The following is a 19,900-nucleotide window of genomic DNA, read 5'->3' as shown; positions in this document are numbered from 1 at the left end:
CAGATACTCAGTATTAAATGACTTGGATCCGATATTCGGTATTAAATGAGTGAGATCAGATATTCAGTATTAAATGACTTGGATCAGATATTCTGTATTAAATGAGTGAGATCAGATATTCAGTATTAAATGACTTGGATCAGATATTCAGTATTAAATGACTTGGATCCAATATTCAGTATTAAATGACTTGGATCAGATACTCAGTATTAAATGACTTGGATCAGATACTCAGTATTAAATGAGTGAGATCAGATATTCAGTATTAAATGACTTGGATCAGATACTCAGTATTAAATGAGTGAGATCAGATATTCAGTATTAAATGACTTGGATCAGATACTCAGTATTAAATGAGTGAGATCAGATATTCAGTATTAAATGACTTGGATCAGATATTCAGTATTAAATGAGTGAGATCAGATATTCAGTATTAAATGACTTGGATCAGATATTCAGTATTAAATTACTTGGATCACATATTCAGTATTAAATGACTTGGATAAGATATTCAGTATTAAATGACTTGGATCAGATATTCAGTATTAAATGACTTGGATCAGATACTCAGTATTAAATGACTTGGATCAGATACTCAGTATTAAATGAGTGAGATCAGATATTCAGTATTAAATGACTTGGATCAGATACTCAGTATTAAATGAGTGAGATCAGATATTCAGTATTAAATGACTTGGATCAGATACTCAGTATTAAATGAGTGAGATCAGATATTCAGTATTAAATGACTTGGATCAGATATTCAGTATTAAATGAGTGAGATCAGATATTCAGTATTAAATGACTTGGATCAGATATTCAGTATTAAATTACTTGGATCACATATTCAGTATTAAATGACTTGGATAAGATATTCAGTATTAAATGACTTGGATCAGATATTCAGTATTAAATGACTTGGATCAGATATTCAGTATTAAATGACTTGCATCAGATACTCTGTATTAAATGACTTGGATCAGATATTCAGTATTAAATGACTTGGATCAGATATTCAGTATTAAATTACTTGGATCAGATATTCAGTATTAAATGACTTGGATCAGATACTCAGTATTAAATGACTTGGATCAGATATTCAGTATTAAATGACTTGGATCAGATACTCAGTATTAAATGAGTGAGATCAGATATTCAGTATTAAATGACTTGCATCAGATACTCAGTATTAAATGACTTGGATCAGATATTCAGTATTAAATGACTTGGATCAGATACTCAGTATTAACACTTTGGTCGCCAAAAACGCCTTTCCACGTCATTCCCCGCCATGCTCATTCTGCCAAAGACGCCGTATCACGTCTTTGATAATCAATATTTCAAAAATCTGTGATCGTGATCATATTTCTCCCCCGGAGACTTGAGATCTACTGTTGATCCCCTCTCAACTCTCCTGACGGGCAGACCCCAGGTGGTAAGAGCCGGCAACTGCACCTCCTCATCCATCACGCTCAACATAGGGGCCCCCCAGGGCTGTGTTCTGAGCCCCCTCCTCTACTCCCTGTACACACATGACTGCGTAGCACAGCGGAACAACAACACCATCATCAAATTTGCTGATGACACAGTAGTGGTGGGCCTGATCTCTGCCAACGACGAAAGGGCCTACCTGGAAGAGGTAGAGAACCTGTCACAGTGGTGTCAGGAGAACTGCCTCTCCCTGAACGTCAGCAAAACAAAAGAGATGATTGTGGACTTCAGGAGGTCGGGGGTCAAGGACTACAGCCCCCTCAGCATCGACGGGGCACCGGTTGAGAGAGTGAACAGTTTCAAGTACCTCGGAGCCCACATATCCGAGGACTTGACATGGACCACACACATTGACAGTGTTGTGAAGAAGGCTCGACAACGCCTCTACTTCCTCAGGCGCCTAAGGAAGTTCCAAGTCAGTCAGAAGATCCTTAGGAACTTCTACTCATGTACAATAGAGAGCATCCTGACCGGCAACATCACCTCCTGGTTTGGGAATAGCACTGCACAAGACCGTAGCAGACTACAAAGAGTGACACGTTCAGCCGAACGCACAATTGGAGGGGGGCTTCCCACCCTCCAGAACATTTACAACAAGCGGTGCAAGGGGAAGGCTAAGAGAATTATTAAGGACTCGAGCCACCCGAACAACTGCCTCTTTGAACTGCTGCGGTCAGGCAAGCGATACCGGAGTCTTAAGGCGAGCACAGAAAGACTCAGAAGAAGCTTCTATCCCCAGGCCATCAGGCTGCTAAACGAACAATAATCACTATGCAACAACCATCAAATGCACACAGCACACACACCCACACGCACACACTCACCCAAACAAACAACACACTGCAGCGCCCACTCTCCACACTTTAGATCACACAAACACACTTACACTTTATATTTATTGATAAAGGATTTGCACTACAACTCGTACACCTACTGTGAATTGTACCTAAATTGCACCTCGTCCCATTTCTCCATTTCTGCCTTGCACTATATAGTATTGTATATTAGTACACTGCACAGTATTGTATATTGTATGGTAACTACGTCTATTCTGCATCGAACATTGTACATATGTCTAAACTGAACACTGTGACCTCATTTTTTTACTTCTAATTTTACTATGTTATTTTATTTCATACTTATCTTGTCTTGCACAGTCTCTGGAGCGCAACAGTAAGAAGCATTTTGTATAAAAGTATTCTGTACTTCTGTATGACAACTATTAAAGAAACTTGAAACTTGAAACTTGAACTTGAATTGTCGCAAAATAATTGACCGACACGTAGTTTAAAATACCGAGCCGCTTCGGCGAGGTGTTTTAAACGTCAGTGAAGGTCAATTATTTCTCCATAGACAAATAGAGCTGGCGTGGGATGCTTTATTATGAATATAAGCCTGGCGACCAAAGTGTTAAATGAGTGAGATCAGATACTCAGTATTAAATTACTTGGATCAGATATTCAGTATTAAATGACTTGGATCAGATATTCAGTATTAAATGACTTGGATCAGATATTCAGTATAAAATGACTTGGATCAGATACTCAGTATTAAATGACTTGGATCAGATACTCAGTATTAAATGACTTGGATCAGATATTCAGTATTAAATGACTTGGATCAGATATTCAGTATTAAATGACTTGGATCAGATACAATATCCGTCTCTAGCAGCATCAGATGGTTCGACCTCACAGCGTTACCTTGCGATCTCTCCGTTCTTCTCCTCCGGCGCCACCTCCTCCTCCCCCTCCGCACTGAGCTCCAGCTCCAGGTCCTCTGGGTCCACGTCCGGCTCCGGGGTGGGGGGCGGGACGAGCTCCTCTTTGCTCCTGGAACACTCCTCCACCTTCTGCTGCTGCTCCTCCTGTTTCTCCCTCTTCAACCTCCGACCCCTCCTGGGAGTAGGCGGCGGAGGCGGAGGAGGCGATGGACTCTTCACCCGCTGAACCGGAGGAGGAGGGGCGGAGCCACGCTTGGGGGGCAGCGACAGGCAGGGGCCCTTCTTGGACGCTGCGGGCGGGGCCGGGGGGGCGGGAGGGGCCGGGGCCGAGGAGGCGAGGGGCGGGGAGAGCGAGAGGGAGAAGGAGACGGCCCCCGTGCTGGAGCGCGTGGCCGGCGGCTCCCTGGAGAAGAGAGGCGGTGGGGGCGCGGAGGAGGAGGAGGGCTGGGGGACGGCGAAGGAGTGGGTGTGAGCGGAGGAGGAGGAGGGGGGGTTCCCGTTGGAGGTGGTGTGGAGGTGGGCCAGCTCCATGGCGGTGCGCACCTCCGGCTGGTTGGCGTGGTGCTTCTCCAGGTGGCGCGCCAGCGAGCGGTAGTGGCGCCCGCAGTACGGACAGTGTTGCCGCAGCCGGCTCACCGTGGCCCCGCCAGAGGCGCCGATGTTGATGTTGATGTTGTTGTTGATGTTGGTGGTCGGGGGCGGGGCCAGGGAGCTGCTGCCGAGGGGGGGCTGGGACTGGGACCTGGCGGAGGGGGGCGGCGCGGTGGGGGGCCGGGAGAAAGATGAGCAGGGGCGGCCAGGGCCCCTGGAGGAGGTTGGCGGGGGCGCGGCCGGGCTTTTCTTCTTCGACGTCACGGCGGCGGTGGCGACGGCCAACTTGCGCTTCTTGCGGCGCCGCAGCATCCGACCCCTCATCTCCTCCATGTCGTCGTCCTCCTCCTCGTCCTCATCGTCCTCGTCCTCCTCCTCCTCGTCCTCCTCGCGGTCCGAGTCGCTGGGCTCCGAGTGGGTGAGCGGGGAGGAGGAGGGGGAGAGCGACCAGGAGGGGGTCAGGTAGTCGGACACAGACAGGGACAGGGGGTGGGGGCCGGCCTCGTCCTCCTGTGTGTGGGGGGGGGGGGGGGCAGAATGGAGGGTCAAGCTCAGCACATAACCTGCAGGTTCAAACAGGTTACATTTAACACTTTTTAAAAACAACTTAAGCGGGGCGCCCGAGTGGCAAACCACGTAATGCGCTGCGTCGCAACACGGCCGACCCGGGTTCGATTCCCGGACCCGGCGTTCTTTGCCGAAAGTCTTCCCCTGCTCTGTCTCCCATTCGTGTTCTCTCTCTCTCTTTCTCTCTTCGTTCGATGGCATGAGCTTCGAACATAAAAAAAAATATCAGTTACATTTTTTTTTTTTTTGCCTCCAAAATCTTGCGCCTCCATTCCAATGAAACGAAAGTAAGCGACGCCTTCCCGCCTCCATTCCAATGAAACAAAAGTAAGCGACGCCTTCCCGCCTCCATTCCAATGAAACGCAAGTAAGCGGCACCTCGACTCCACCTCTCTACAACAAGCACGTGGAGATTATCTGTGTTGAAAACAACAAGGACATGTGCAGCAGACATGTCGACAAAGAAGTCATCAGACGTATGGTTACACTTTAAAATATGCAAAGACAATGACCAAAAAGCCGAGTGACAGATATGCCAGAAGAAAATGGCATATCACAACTCTACAACAACGTTGTCAAATCACCTAAAAAACGTAAGTATCGTTGTACACGACGGCGACGCCACACAAAACATTAATAAGGCTATGCCTATGCTCGTTTCATTGGAATGGAGGCACAAGATTTAGGAGGCAAAAAAAAAATTTATTAAAATTTTACTTCGATTTTTTTTAATGTTCGAAGCTTGTGCCATCGAACAAAGCTTCGAAGCTTCGAAGTATTTAAGACAGCCCTACTTGTTATTATAATCGTTATTTCTTTTATTCGCTATTTCCATTCATAATTCATCCTGCTATGCTGTAGGACTCTGTTGCACTCGGTCTGAGACCGCAACGGTGCGATACCGCCGCCTAACGCCTTGCGGACGCTATTGCACTCCATTTGAAACTATGTGGTTTGCTTTCCTGGCCGAGCTGCGGCGTTCAGGCGGGGTCTAAACACTCCAGCAAGACAATCGACGGTGTTATTATTAGATCCATAGCTATAATATTTAATATAGTTTTAGCACTACAAACACCGGCATCTACCCCCATTGCATTACAGCGCTGGCACAAACGGCCATAGGCCCCCAGCGACCCCCGGCGGTCAATGTGTTAAGAGCTCAATTAAAAACACATATATCCCTTTTACACCGGCCAGGCTCCAGCCGGTTCCCGAACGTAATCTCGCACCGGCCGGCGGGTTCAGACTGGGATTAATTGGTTCAGAACGTGACAAATCGGTGCTCAGCTGGCACAGAATTTTTTTTAGGTTTTTCCTCGCGAACCGTGACATCATCAGTGGGTAGGGCTGACCTTCAAAGCTTTTTTTGGCAATCGAAGCTTCGGGGCCGAGCTTCGATTTTAATTCGAAGCTTAAAAAAAAAATTATAATATTTTTAATAATAATAATAATAATTATTATTATTACATGGCGTTTTCACATTCGCCGAAATGCTTGCTTGTGATTGGTCAATAGCCCCCCGACAGCGGTCATTATTTTTCAATAATGACCGCTGTGGGACAATAATGACCGATGTGCGCAGCTGTTCGCAATCAAGCCCACATCAGTGCAGCAAATCAGACACACCTGCCGCGGCTGCACTGACAGCGGAGTGTGTGTAGATTACAGCGGAGCCAGAACAGAGGCTGCCCGCGATAATAATAATCACTTTATTTGGGCTGACAGAGCCACAGAACAACTGCGATTTGTCAAATGAATTAGGTATATTGTTAGTAAGTTAGCCATGTAATAAGCGGGATAATGTATAGCTTTACTCGGTCATTGTCGCAAAATAATTTACCTTCACTGACGTTTAAAACACCTCGCCGAAGCGGCTCGGTATTTTAAACTACGTGTCGGTCAATTATTTTGCGACAATGACCTCGTAGCTATACATTATCCCTTACTTATTATTATTATTATTATTATTTTTTTTTTTATCTTATGTCGTGGGACTTGTACAGCACTTTGGTAAACTTTGTTGTTTTTAAATGTGCTCTATAAATAAAGTGGATTGGATTAATTAATTAAGTAGCCCCTTTCGTGACTGTGACACAGCCAACAAGGTTTCACTCGGCTGCCCTGCAGTGGGGCTGCTCTCACAGCCAACGACATGACATTACATAATTATGTTGCAACCTTCGTCTATCAAGCAAACAATTATATAAATATTTATATGTAGTTGATAGAGACAAAGGCAGAATTCGACTTAATTAACCCATTCTTCGCCAGGCATTGTACCCTTCTTATACCATCCTCTGCCAGCTCTATTTGTCTATGGAGATGTTCACCTTCTTTGCAGGGCTATAACTTTTTAAATTGTATTGCTAAATTGACATTACTATGGCCCATTCAACATCAATTATCTATCGTTCAGGGTATAAAGAGTATAAGAGTATAAATATGTTTTTATCGTTTTCGGCTGTATTTCATAGAACGTGATATAGCCATTTATGCATATATTAGATCATCAAATGCAGTTTGATAGCGATTGACGCCAGATTAAAAATTCCAACTGCACATGGTCCTAGACTTTATGACTTATCATCTGATGTTGACCGGAGGGGGGGGGGGGGGTCGTTTATAATTCCGTGGCCCACGTTACATAATTTATGTAGTATGGGTGATATATATATCAGAGCAGTTTGTATGGTTAATAATAATCAAAAACGCTGAAACTCACCGCAGCTTACTCTTACCGTTGGGTGATCAGCGTGGAGCAAAAAAATCGCTATTATGGTATGTTGATCTAGATGAACCATTTCCACTCTATAAACAACATTATTTGGACGTATGTTGTATTATACAACCAAATAATGTTGTTTATTGAGTTATGGCAGGGCTATTCAACTGGCGGCCCGCGGGCCAGATCCGGCCCGCGGGATGATTCTGACCGGCCCGCCAAAGATTACATGACAATAAAAAAAAATAAAAAAAAATAAAAAAAAAATATTTTTTTTTAATATTTTTTTTTACTTTTTTTTTTTTACTTTTTTCTTTTCATGTCAACGTTAACACGCACAATTGAGCCAAAAGTCACTCAATTAATGACAGATTTCATTGATAAATTGAGGGAAAACTTTGCAAGTCGATTTGATGAATTTGACATGTCCAGAGAATTTATGCATTTTGTGAGCAACCCATTTGCTATTTCCACAAAAGGACAAGAGTTCCTTGCATCACTTCACATTGATGAAGGTCTCCTGCAACTTGAAATAATTGACATGCAAGCATCATCTGCTCTGAAGCAGGCACTTGAGAATGAATCCACCACAACATTTTGGATAAAGTGTATTCATGTCAAGACATTCCCCAAAATAAAAACGCTGGCAATATCTGTGCTAACAATGTTTGGCTCAACATACACCTGTGAATCCAGTTTCTCTCACATGAATGCCATTAAAACAAGCAACGTGCCTCCTTGACAAATGAGCATTTGCATCACTGTTTGCGGGTAGCCCTCACTTCCTATGAACCCTCTTTCTCTGCCATTGCCCAGTCAAAGAAGTGCAATCGCTCTCATTAGATGTGTGTATGTAGGCTAGGCCTGTCTGCCCCCCACCCCCCTGATGTTTGAGAGTTAAGAGTGGACAATAAGTGCTAATAAGATGCTGTGATTTGCTGTTGTTGCACAGACATGAAGCACTTTTTCATAAGCTCAGCTGCACTATAAATGTGTTTTTTTGTTCAAGTGTTGATGTTAGAATGTTCAGATGCACATCATGCACTTGTTTGTTTTTTATTTTATTTTTATATTGAAATGTTGAAGAGGAGATGTTGCAGTTGTTGCACAGTCATAAATGAAGCACTTTCTGCAGGAGATGTTGCAGATGTGGCACATAAATTAAGCACTTTTTTTTGAAAAGTATACTACTTTTGCAATGTAGTTAAATAAAAGTTGTGAAAATGTGGTTGCGTGTTGTGTCAAGTGTACATATATTCATAGCACGGGGAGGCGCCGTGGCAGTCCGGCCCCTGGCCCCTTGGGTTTCTGACAATGTGGCCCCCTGAACAATTTAGTTGAATAGCCCTGAGTTATGGCAACGGATCGATTATCCAGTGTGTCGAGATGGAGTCCCGGGAGCGATAGCGAGTGGCGGACGGAATAGGGGGGACACCAAGCACGTCCGGCCCCACTTCCGGTTTGGCAACTCGCCGATCGGCCACCAGGTGGCGGTATTGAAGCGCTGGAGAGTTGAGTGGAGATCTACAGCACCAGTCATGACTCCGTGGGTGAAATGTGAATACCATGACGAAAATATTTAAATATTGATCTCGATGACGTCGTAATCCGTCATTGGCAGATTAAGCATGGCGAGGAATGACGTCTTAATCCGTCAATGGCGGAGAATGGGTTAAGCACGTTTTATTAACCCATTCTCCGCCAATCACGCGTTAAGGCGGGTTTCTCTGCCATGCGTTGTCTGCCAATCACGCCGTAAGGCGTGTTTGAGATCAATATTTCATATTTTCATCATGTATTCATATTTCACCCACGGAGTCTTGGCTGATGCTGTCTGAGCCATCACAACTCTGCAACGCTTCAATACCGCCACCTGGTGGCCGATCGGCGAGTTGCCAAACCGGAAGTGCCCATTGGAGCTTGGTCCGTCCCCTATTTTAGTCCGGCCACTCGTTTATCGTCCCGGGGCTCAATACAGACACCGTCGATATGGATCTTTGCCATAACTCAATAATCAACATGATTTGGACGTGTATTAGTAATATACAAACCGGAAATGGATCGCATCGATCAACATCCCATAATTGGGATCTGTTTGCTCCACTCTCATCGCCCAACGCTACGAGGAGACTGGGGTGAGTTTCAGCGTTTTTCTTTATCATTTTCGATACAAACTGCTCTGATCAATATATCACCCATACTACATAAATCCTTTAACGTCGGTCATTGAATTATAAACGACCCCCCCCCCCCTCCGTTCACCCGCAGATGATCAGTCATGACGTTTAGGACCATGTACAGTTGACATTTTTAATATAGCATGGATCGGTATCAAACTGCATTTGATAATCTAATATATGCATTTATGCCTATATCTCACGTTCTATGAAATACTGCAGAAAACGATAAAAACATATTTATACTCTAGGCAGTATTTTAGTATGAATGTGTGAATGAAAAAGTAAAACGTTCCTACATCCTGAACGATAGATAATTGATGTTGAATGGGCCATAGTAATGTCAATTTAGCAATACAATTTAAAAAGTTATAGCCCTGCAAAGAAGGTGAACATCTCTATAGACAAATAGCGCTGGCAGAGGATGGTTTAGGATGATCAAAGTGGTGGCAGAGAATGGGTTAAGACATATTTTTATATGGGTCGGGACACTTTAAAAAAGCAGCACAATGAACACAAATCTGTCCGACATAGTCTTAAATAACAAACGGCATTGCTTCGCTTCTTCGTCGACATGTCTGCTACACATGTCCTTGTTGTTTTCAACACAGATAATCTCCACGTGCTTGTTGTAGAGAGGTGGAGTCGAGGTGCCGCTTACTTGCGTTTCATTGGAATGGAGGCGGGAAGGCGCAGCTTACTTTCGTTTCATTGGAATGGAAACGCAAGATTTTTTTTACTTCGATTTTTATGTTCGAAGCTTGTGCCATCGAATGAAGCTTCGAAGCTTCAAAGTATTTAAGACAGCCCTATCAAACCAAGATTTGAACCTGGGACCATATGCTCCACAGCCAGCGTACTAACCAGTTGAGCTAAACAGGCCGTCATGAATTGCTAATTGCGGTTGTCGTTCAGTATTGGCATTAATAAATCAGATGTCATGCTAATATGTCATGTTCTACAGTAGGACTTACTACTATGATACCCATTAAAACAAGTCATTTGAATAATAGAAGCCTACTTTGCTGGAACGATTAATTTCAAATGTATACAGTGTGCGTGTGTGTGCTCGCGCGTTGAGGCTCGCTAAGCCTTTCTCCACGCATCATTTTTACCTCCGCCTGAGTAACGCCCCCGTTGATGACGGAGACGGTGGAATGTTGGTTCTGCTTAAATGGGTGTAAATGCGGGCTGGTTCGCCAGAGAGCACCAAGGTTCAGAGGGTTCAGAACGGAGCTGGAGCTTGAACCGCAGCCCGGGCGGTCTAAAAGGGCTAATAGTGACACTGAACTGGCGGCTGCACACCGATTTAAATTCTCGCACGTGTTCCATACAAGCTCTCGCCAGACGCACCGAGCTCCCGGTAGCCCAATAAAAAAACAACAACTTATAAATGTTATCAGCATATAGACTTGAAACTGTTCCGGACCGAGAGACTCACCATGGCGTTCTCTCCCCAGTCCGTCAGGCTGTAATCCACCGTGATCTCCTCCCCTTTGGCGATGTCTCGGATCGCTATGACGACGAGCCGCACCTGGCTGCCACAGTGCACCTCTCGGATGCGGCAGTTGGGCGGCGGGTGGAAGAGCACCGGCCCCCGCACGCCGCCGGCCCCCTCCTCCCCCAGCTCGGGCACGCTGGGGTCCAAGAAACACCATGAGAGACCGTATCTTTTTTACAAACAGAGCCCTCATCTTTTTACAGAGCCCCTATCTTTTTACAAACAGAGACCTCATCTTTTATCAAACAGAGCCCTCATCTTTTTACAAACAGAGCCCTCACAGGGCTCTACGCTAACCTTTTTCCCAAGGAGCACATGTGCTCCTAAATGAAAAAATTTAGGAGCACACAAAGAAATTTAGGAGCACCCAAAAATATTTAGGAGCACAGTGAAAATATTTCAAGTAACAGAGTTTATTTAATTTTTTTTTTAAATAAATTTATATTTGTACTGTGCGTGCATGTGCAAACGGGAACGGGACACACATCTGTGCAATCTGTACCACCAAAGTCACTGGCCGACTGTGTGTGTATTTGCGTGTGCAAACGGGAATGGGACACAGACATTTGAACTATTAAGTGATTAATGCCTACTGTGGCAAAGTTGTAGCCAACAACTAGGCCTAATAAGAAAGGCAGTGACATTGAACAAAAAGGAGACACTGGCATTACCACCAGGGCCATCAGTAGAGGGGACTGTAAGGTGCCCTTTCGGTATACTACCTTTGCTAAAACTGTGTTCTCTGTTAAAGGTGGTAACTACTGGAATAGCCTACCAGTTGTGATTAGAGAGTGCCCCACATACTCCATGTTCAAGACCCATCTTAAACTGCATCTTAAGGCAAACCAGAACTGTGATCATTTTTTATCTGATTTAGTTTATGTAACTTGTTTCTTGTTTTTATCATTGATTGTCACTGTAAAGGCCAAATGAGTGTTCTTGTTATAGATTATTATTATTAGTATTATTAGTATCTATATATTATATTATATATTAGAACTATGCACTGTTTAGACTGTCTTATTTATGTTTGGACACTAGAGGGCTCACCACCCATTACAGCCCACTCATATAAATAGCCACGGTGATCACTGCAATCTTTGTGCACCTGTGATGAGGACACATTTTTCTACCTGTTTCACTGTTGGATCTGACCTTGGGGAGCAATTGACAACTGTTCTGTTTAAACCCTTCATTCACTATCATGACAACAATAAACCCTGTAAACCGTAAGAGGAGCAACTTTGGACATTCAATTCATTCAACATCACAACTTTGGGACCGAGTAAGATAGTTAATTGCGGGTGCATCGTGGACGCTTGTCGATTCATTGGGGAGCGACAAGCGGCCACTACAGTCACCATGCTTTACCCTAAGCAGGCTATTTATTTATTGAAATAGTTTTGCTGTCTCCTGGTGTAAATTAGCTCTTGCTACAACCCTGCATGTTTACATTTTGTATTTTGTACTTGATGTTCATTAACATGTGCTGTCCCTATCAAATAAACCATCAAACTACTGCTACAAAAGTAACAGTCACTTAACTTTAGCTTTTGCCCCTTTTATGCATACAATGCCTATGTTTTGGCTGTGTTGCTCTTCTAGAAAAATAATCCTTTCAGGGTTGCCTATTGAAATACTGTACACCTCCAGTACAGAAACATTGTTAAGTTTGCGTGTCAGATAGACCATTGATTGACAGTCGATTCTGCCAATTACATCACACCTCTGCTGTTGATAACGCTAGCCAAGTTAGCTGTACACACATACACAGTGGGCCAGTTACTTTGGTGTAGGGGTGTAACAATGCATCGATCCTAAGGGGAAAATTCAACTGCATCGATTTGAAAATGTTAGAATCGATTATCGCAATTTGAATGTGTACACAGTGTTATGTTGTTATCATGTCCGTTACAGCCAACACCACGACATACGCTACTGCATCAACGTTATGATTAACAAAGCAAGGCATTAGTTTTGTTGCATTAACGTTATATTACTATTGCTATCGCTAAATCTAGGTGTTCTAAAATCTATTGCTATTGGTAAGACTTAGGGGTGCACCGATATATCGGTCGGGTATCGGTATCGGCCGATAAGTGCCTTGTTGACTGCTATCGGCCTATCGGCCGATAAGCTCAAATGTGCCGATAGCAGTCGCCGATAACTAACCATCCATTTGTGTAGCGTCAAAAGGCAAAAAAAAAAAAAAGTTCACTCGCGACCTACCTGCACAACGCCCGCCGTCCGCCCCACACACACACAAGCTACTGCATCAAAGTTACTATTTATGATTAACAAGGCATTCGTTTTGTGGCATTAACGTTATATAGTTAGTGTTACACGGACAATAACATCAGCATATTATTATTACCCATAGCAGCAAGGCATTACTCCGAGTCCGTTCATAGCCGGGAGGCAGACGACTAACGTTACTGGTGAAAATGTGATTTACGTTGGAATACTCCTTTGCCAACTTGCTGTACTTTGCTTGCAGGTCTGCAGCCATTATTACTGGATTAAGAATAGCCCCAACTTTAGCCAACGTAACGTTATGGCTAAACCTTTAACATTAGTTAACCCTAGCTTTCGGTTAGCTGTTCAATGCTAATGTAATAACACAACCAAGCGAATCCATCAGAGCTCCCCATCAACACCGCTCTGTCGGGAGGATGGCATTTAAGAAAGTATCTGCTGTTAAAATGACACAAACATTCGTTTTGTGGCATTAACGTTATTATAGTTAGTTACACGTTCAATTACATCAGCATAGTATTTACCCGAAGATAGCAAGCAAGCCGTGCATAGCTCGGTTACATTCCGTTGCTCATTCCGTACCCAACTACACATTCTGCAATCTGTTAATAAAGTTTTCAACCAGACAAATGTATAGAAAGGCTTTGTTTTATTATAACATTTGTTGCAGTAAAATCATTGTGTCTCGTTTGGCCATCCTGTGGAGCGCGCTGGTCGGCGGGCACTGCCGGGCAGCTAACTTATTAGCTTGTTGTGGTTCTGAGTTTGACTCGCATTCTCACAAGCAGATCAATGGCGGCATGCCCCGAAGTAGAAAAATGAATAAACGCTTGGTGGTAAGCAGGAGGTGGGTGCTAGCGGTGTGGCGTAATTGGCCGAATCGACTGTCAATCAAAATGGTTCCATTGCATTGGTTGAAAGCTCTGGTTGAGAGAATAGTATCCCGCTGCAGGCCGCCACAATGGTTCCATTGCATTGGTTGAAAGCTCTGGTTGAGAAAATAGTATCCCTCTGCAGGCCGCCAGACGATACTGGGAGAGGGATCAGTGATACCATAAACATATTTCTTGATGTTTCCTTTTTTAAGTAAGTAAAGAGGCCTACAAATACAAACACACATACAAATATACAGTAGTTTCATTAAAAAAATTAAAAAAAAATTAAAAGAAAATATTAAAAAAAATATTAAAAAAAATTAAAAATACTTATTTTTTGCCACAATTATCGGTATCGGTATCGGTATCGGCCGATTGTGTTAGTTGAACAATCGGTATCGGTATCGGTGGCCAATTTTCATATCGGTGCACCCCTAGTAAGACTATAATAAAGGTGCTCCCATAGTCGAGCAGACTGTACTCGGACTGGACTCCACGGAGTTCTGCTGCTCGGAAAACGCTCTCATATCGCAATGGCAGACTTTCAGGAAGTAAACAAACCAAATGAGAGCTTCCGATTGGTCATTTGCTTTATTTCCCATGAAACCAGTCACGTCACTCTACTGTGATTGGACCGTTGGCTTGAGTGCAATGTGGGACTTGTAGTTTAACGATTCTCAGCGGAGAAATAAAAAGAACGACTGAGGCTGTAATCTGCACTCGCACACCGTGCAAGTAATTGATTTTTCAGGTTCGCACACACATATTTTTAGGGGCATATGCGAGCAATATGGTCGCACTGTAGAGCCCTGCCTCATCTTTTTACAAACAAAGCCCTCATCTTTTCACAAAGAGCCCTCATCTTTTATCAAACAGAGCCCTCATCTTTTTACAAACAGAGCCCTCATCTTTTTACAAGCAGAGCCCTCATCTTTTTACAAAGAGCCCTTATCTTTTTATAGAGCCTTTATCTTTTTACAAACAGCACTTATCTTTTTACAAACAGAGCCTGTATCTTTTTAGAAAGAGCCCTCATCTTTTTACAAATAGAGCACTTATCTTTTTACAAACATAGCCTGTATCTTTTTACAAAGAGCCCTCATCTTTTTACAAATAGAGCCCTTATCTTTTTACAAACAGAGCCCTTATCTTTTTACAAACAGAGCCCTTATCTTTTTACAGAGCCCTTATCTTTTTACAAATAGAGCCCTTATCTTTTTCCAAACAGAGCCCTTATCTTTTTACAGAGCCCTTATCTTTTTACAAATAGAGCCATTATCTTTTTCCAAACAGAGCCTGTATCTTTTTACAGAGCCCTTATCTTTTTACAAATAGAGTCCTCATCTTTTCACAAAGAGCCCTCATCTTTTTACAAATAGAGCCCTCATCTTTTTACAAATAGAGCCCTCATCTTTTTATAAACAGAGCCCTCATCTTTTTATAAAAAAATGCCCTTATCTTTTTACAAACAGAGCCCTTATCTTTTTACAGAGCCCTTATCTTTTTACAAACAGAGCCCTTATCTTTTTACAAACAGAGGCCTCATCTTTTTACAAATAGAGCCTGTATCTTTTTACAAATAGACCCCGTATCTTTTTACAAATAGAGCCCTTATCTTTTTACAAATAGAGCCCTCATCTTTTTTACAAACAGAGCCCTCATATTTTTACAAACAGAGCCCTTTTTGTGTGTGTGAGAGAGAGGGGGGGCGGGGGTGTCCTCAGCCCTTGTGTGGGTGAATGTAACAAGTTCCTAATGTTTACTTTCCCTATTAATTCATGCACACTTTATTCATTGTTTTAAACTATAATTTTCTTTTAAGTTATTTTGTGCATCACTCTGTTTTGAATTTGATGCAAATTTGCAATGCATGAGGTTCATCTGTTTGTGTTAAATGGCTGCATAAAGCAAGCATTTGTTGACTCATGTTGATAAGAGTATTAAAACTTGGAACTTGAAAAAGATCTGTTTAACACATTGACCGCCAGCAGCAGGGGGCACTGATACCCCATTCATCGCCAGGTCTTTATTCAATGGATAGTTTTAGGCCCCGTCCACACGAACGCTGGGTTTAATGTAACCGTGATTGTATGTGCGCAGTTGCACTGTTCGGCCACACACAACCGGGGATTTGCTACACTGCAACCGCGGTCTTTTGAAACCGGTGGCCAGGGTGGAGTTGTGCGGTTTTGCAGTTGCGTGTGGGCATAGCAACCGAGGTTATTCCCAGTGTTTACAGCAGAGCTGTCGCAATTATTCCCCATGTTCACGGCAGACCGCGGGGTAGAGAGATTAGAGCAGAGCCAACTACACCAGTGTTTACAGCAGAGCTGTCCCAAGTAGCGTTATATGAAAATGATTGTAACAAACTTTTGTTCAAAACGTATCGTCTGTGTTGAAGAGTGTTGTGATCGACTGATGTCTGTTGACGCTCAGAGTAAACATGTAGCTGCAGCTAAACTAAACTCATGTGTTGTCAAGTTATTGTTATAACTTATAAGGAACCCAGTCCAGACTGCATCCCCTTAACAATTGTTTGTATTGAGCCGTATTGTATTGTACCCATTCTGCAATCTGTTAAATAACGTTTACATCCATTTCATATCGGTAACGTTACTTCTTCTTCTTCAGTTAATTAATGGCAGATCGCGACCCAACAGGAAGTTTAGTGAGCGTTCAGTCTTTTCTGATTGGTTGAAATGGCCTTCATGTCTGAACAACATCGCCGCCTACTGCTTTGGCATTGTATTACATTGTACTAAATGTATCGGTTGCTGGGTTCCAGCTCTGCCCGTGAGTACGCAGTTATACACGGTTGTCCACCTGTGTTCACCGTGTGGACGGAGTTTTCTTTTTTCAAACTTCGGTCATATTAAATCCAAACTCTCGTGTGGACAGGGCCTTAGACTGTGACATTTGCGAGTGCTTAAAATATATCTTATATTATATCTATGGGTCTAATAACAGCGTAGAGTCTCAGTGAGTTGCTTCTAGTCAACATGCCAGAGACAGATTGTTTTTTCATCCGTACATTTCCGTTTTATACCGTTTTGAATAGAGTATGGTTTGGGTGTTTTTCAGTAATTCCAGGAAAAAGACGAGAAAAAGACATTTTAGTGTAATCCAGTCATCACATTGAAATTTTTCGGCAATCAACGCTAGATTATCATTATTATGTCTCCTCGTCCATACATGAAATGACCGCCGTAGCGGTCATAAAAAAAATAAAAAATGTAATATACTTTTTTTTTTTTTTTTTTATAAAATATATATATTATATAATTATACTTGTAGTTGTATTATCTGCGAGACATCGTCACCACGCAACAAGTCAAAATGCTCGCTATCTGCAAACAGCTCCACTGTCTGTGTGTATACTCTGCTTTGGTCAAATCACATTCAGCATGCCCTCAGCTAGCCCCTTTCGTGACTGTGATGCAAGCCAGGGGCTCGAATACGCATCGAATCAATGTTATAATGTATATATCAGGAGCTATCTGTAGCTACTGCTAGCCGGCTAGATAACGTTAAGACAACGCCTCAGTGAACTATTTAGTTTACTGGGACATTTCATTTAAACAGTGAGCTAACGTGAGCTACCAAGCTAACAGAGGTATCATGCACTACTAGACTATTGCTGGAGCATTTGTTGATATCAGGAGCTATCAGTAGCTAGCCAGCTAGATAACGTTAAGACAACGCCTCAGTGAACTATTTAGTTTAATGGGACATTTCATTTAAACAGTGAGCTAACGTGAGCTACCTAGCTAACGGAGGTATCATGCACTACTAGACTATTGCTGGAGCATTTGTTGATATCAGGAGCCATCAGTAGCTAGCCGGCTAGATAACGTTAAGACAACGCCTCAGTGAACTATTTAGTTTACTGGGACATTTCATTTAAACAGTGAGCTAACGTGAGCTACCTAGCTAACGGAGGTATCATGCACTACTAGACTATTGCTGGAGCATTTGTTGATATCAGGAGCTATCAGTATCTAGCCAGCTAGATACCGTTAGACAATGCCTCATGTATTAAACTAAAAATGAAGTTGACTGGGTCATTTTGTTTAAACAGTAACGATAGCTAGGTAGCTAACGTTAGCTCACAGAGGTCCCATGCACTAGACTAGAGCAGACTGCCGGACGCCGGAGGCAATAGGAGCCTCTGTTGACACGGGTCTGGGAGGGGCAGGGGAGGGGAAGGGGCAGTGCGCTGCAGCTCTGTGTGCCTGAGAGAGAAGTCAGCGAGTGAGAACTCCGCTAAGAATTGGATCATGTTTTTCGATCGGTTTTCACGATCGGCGAAAATAAAGCATTATCGGAATTCACCGATCTCATATTTATACTGAATATCGGCCGATACCGATCGCTGGCCGATCGATCGGGGCATCCCTAGTGATCGGGGTAGAAATAAATGTCAGATCAACGATCAAATTTATATATAATGTTCTTACCTTGTATCTGATGTAATGCAAAAGAGATAATCCAAATATCTGATCGCAATTCCAAATAATGCTTGTGGAGGTCTGCAGGGCCGGACTGGGGAAATAATTCATACCGGGAGATATAGTGCGAAATATAGCCCCAATCAGGCCACTTTTTAAGCGGGGGGTCTGGGGGTCCCCCACCCGGAATTTTTTTGTTACAAAGACAGCATTCTGGTGAATTTTAGTGCATGTGAATCACAAACTAATGAGCCAACAATTGCTTAGTACAATGTACCCTTATGAACCTCAAATAAAACTGTTGTGGCCCTAGCAATGCTACTCTCTCCACCTTCAAAAAGAAAAAAGCAAACGCACAACATATTTTTCTATTTACTATTATAATACAGTTAACCACTCTCTCCACCTATTCAAACAGAGCAAGAGCACAATACCATATTCACTTTACTGATGCACTACCCATCAACAGTTAAAATAGCCCTTTACACAAACATTAAATAACAGACCTTTCATTGCAATACTATAATAACAGTAGCCACTGCCAGAATAGTGACACATGCATCGCGTGTGGTGAGCACACGCATGCATGCACAACGAAGACAGAAGATTGCGTTGTCTCAATCATTTTAACTATAAAATGAGCTCAAAGTATGAGCTCACTGACTGAAATTTCCAACAAAAAGCATCAATTGTCAAATAATATTGATCACATTAACTAGACTAGATGTTTTTGAGGAAATTAGAAAGGGAACAACAACTTAACCCTTGTGTCTGATCAGATTCTTATTTTTTTGATAACTTTACAGTGATTATGTTTGTAGCCAATGTGGCAAAGGTGTGTAATCTTTGCATTATCTTTGAATTATTTTGACTCTTTATCTGCCATTCCATTCGCTGCCTCCGCTGTCAATCAGTTGTATCGCCTGGTCCCGCCTCCACCAATCACAAGCAGCAGCACGGCTCCATTTCTGTGTGTGATCCGTGTGAGGGAGAGAGAGAGATAATTCTCCAACTCTGTCGCAGACAGTGAAATTCTGGTTGTTCCCCACTCACCTAGGTTATCTAACTATCGCGCCGCGCCGCCGCCACAACTAGAAACAATGGCATGACAAAAAAAAAATATAAAAAAAAAATTATAATAATTTTTATTTTTTTATATAATTTTTTATTTTTATTTTATCTGTGCAGGCCAGGCCACCGGGAAAACTCCCGGTGCTCCCGATGGCCAGTCCGGGCCTGGAGGTCTGTACCACACTACTGACCGTTTCACAATGACGGGCGGGCGGAGTTACTGTTCGATGCCATCGTTGTATAGAACTGGCTCGCCTGAGTATTTAAACCCTGCCCGCCCGGCTCAGATCGGCTCCTAAAACACAACAGCCCATTTTCAATGAGATGCAATAGCTCTGCCTGGCAGTAGAGGGTGGTGTTGACCGTCTGCCAGCTCAGACAGGCTCTGAAGGGTATACCAGAGGCTGCAGCTATGAATTATGAATAGATATAGCGAATAAACGAAATAACGATCCCAAAAACGAGTAAACTCGTTTCT

General features: G+C 43.0%; 1 protein-coding gene across 3 annotated transcripts in view; it reads right to left on the bottom strand.

Annotated features, from left to right (window-relative positions):
- LOC311226840 (uncharacterized protein) overlaps nucleotides 1-19,900 on the bottom strand; it is a 136,624-nt gene that overhangs the window by 64,094 nt on the left and 52,630 nt on the right. For all 3 annotated transcript variants that reach the window (XM_084312259.1, XM_084312260.1, XM_084312258.1), the window contains exons 4-5: nucleotides 10,713-10,908; nucleotides 3,195-4,315 (exon numbers count right to left, since the gene is read on the bottom strand). In XM_084312259.1, coding sequence (XP_084168385.1) covers nucleotides 3,195-4,315; nucleotides 10,713-10,908 — 1,317 coding nt within the window. The remainder of the gene's footprint in view (nucleotides 1-3,194; nucleotides 4,316-10,712; nucleotides 10,909-19,900) is intronic.

This window comes from Notolepis coatsorum (genome assembly GCF_963971535.1).
Source record: "Notolepis coatsorum genome assembly, chromosome: 4".
In the NCBI taxonomy this organism is placed as follows: Eukaryota; Metazoa; Chordata; class Actinopteri; order Aulopiformes; family Paralepididae; genus Notolepis; species Notolepis coatsorum.
The sequence above is the reverse complement of the archived record's forward strand: the minus strand, read 5'-3'. Positions and strand labels throughout refer to the sequence as shown.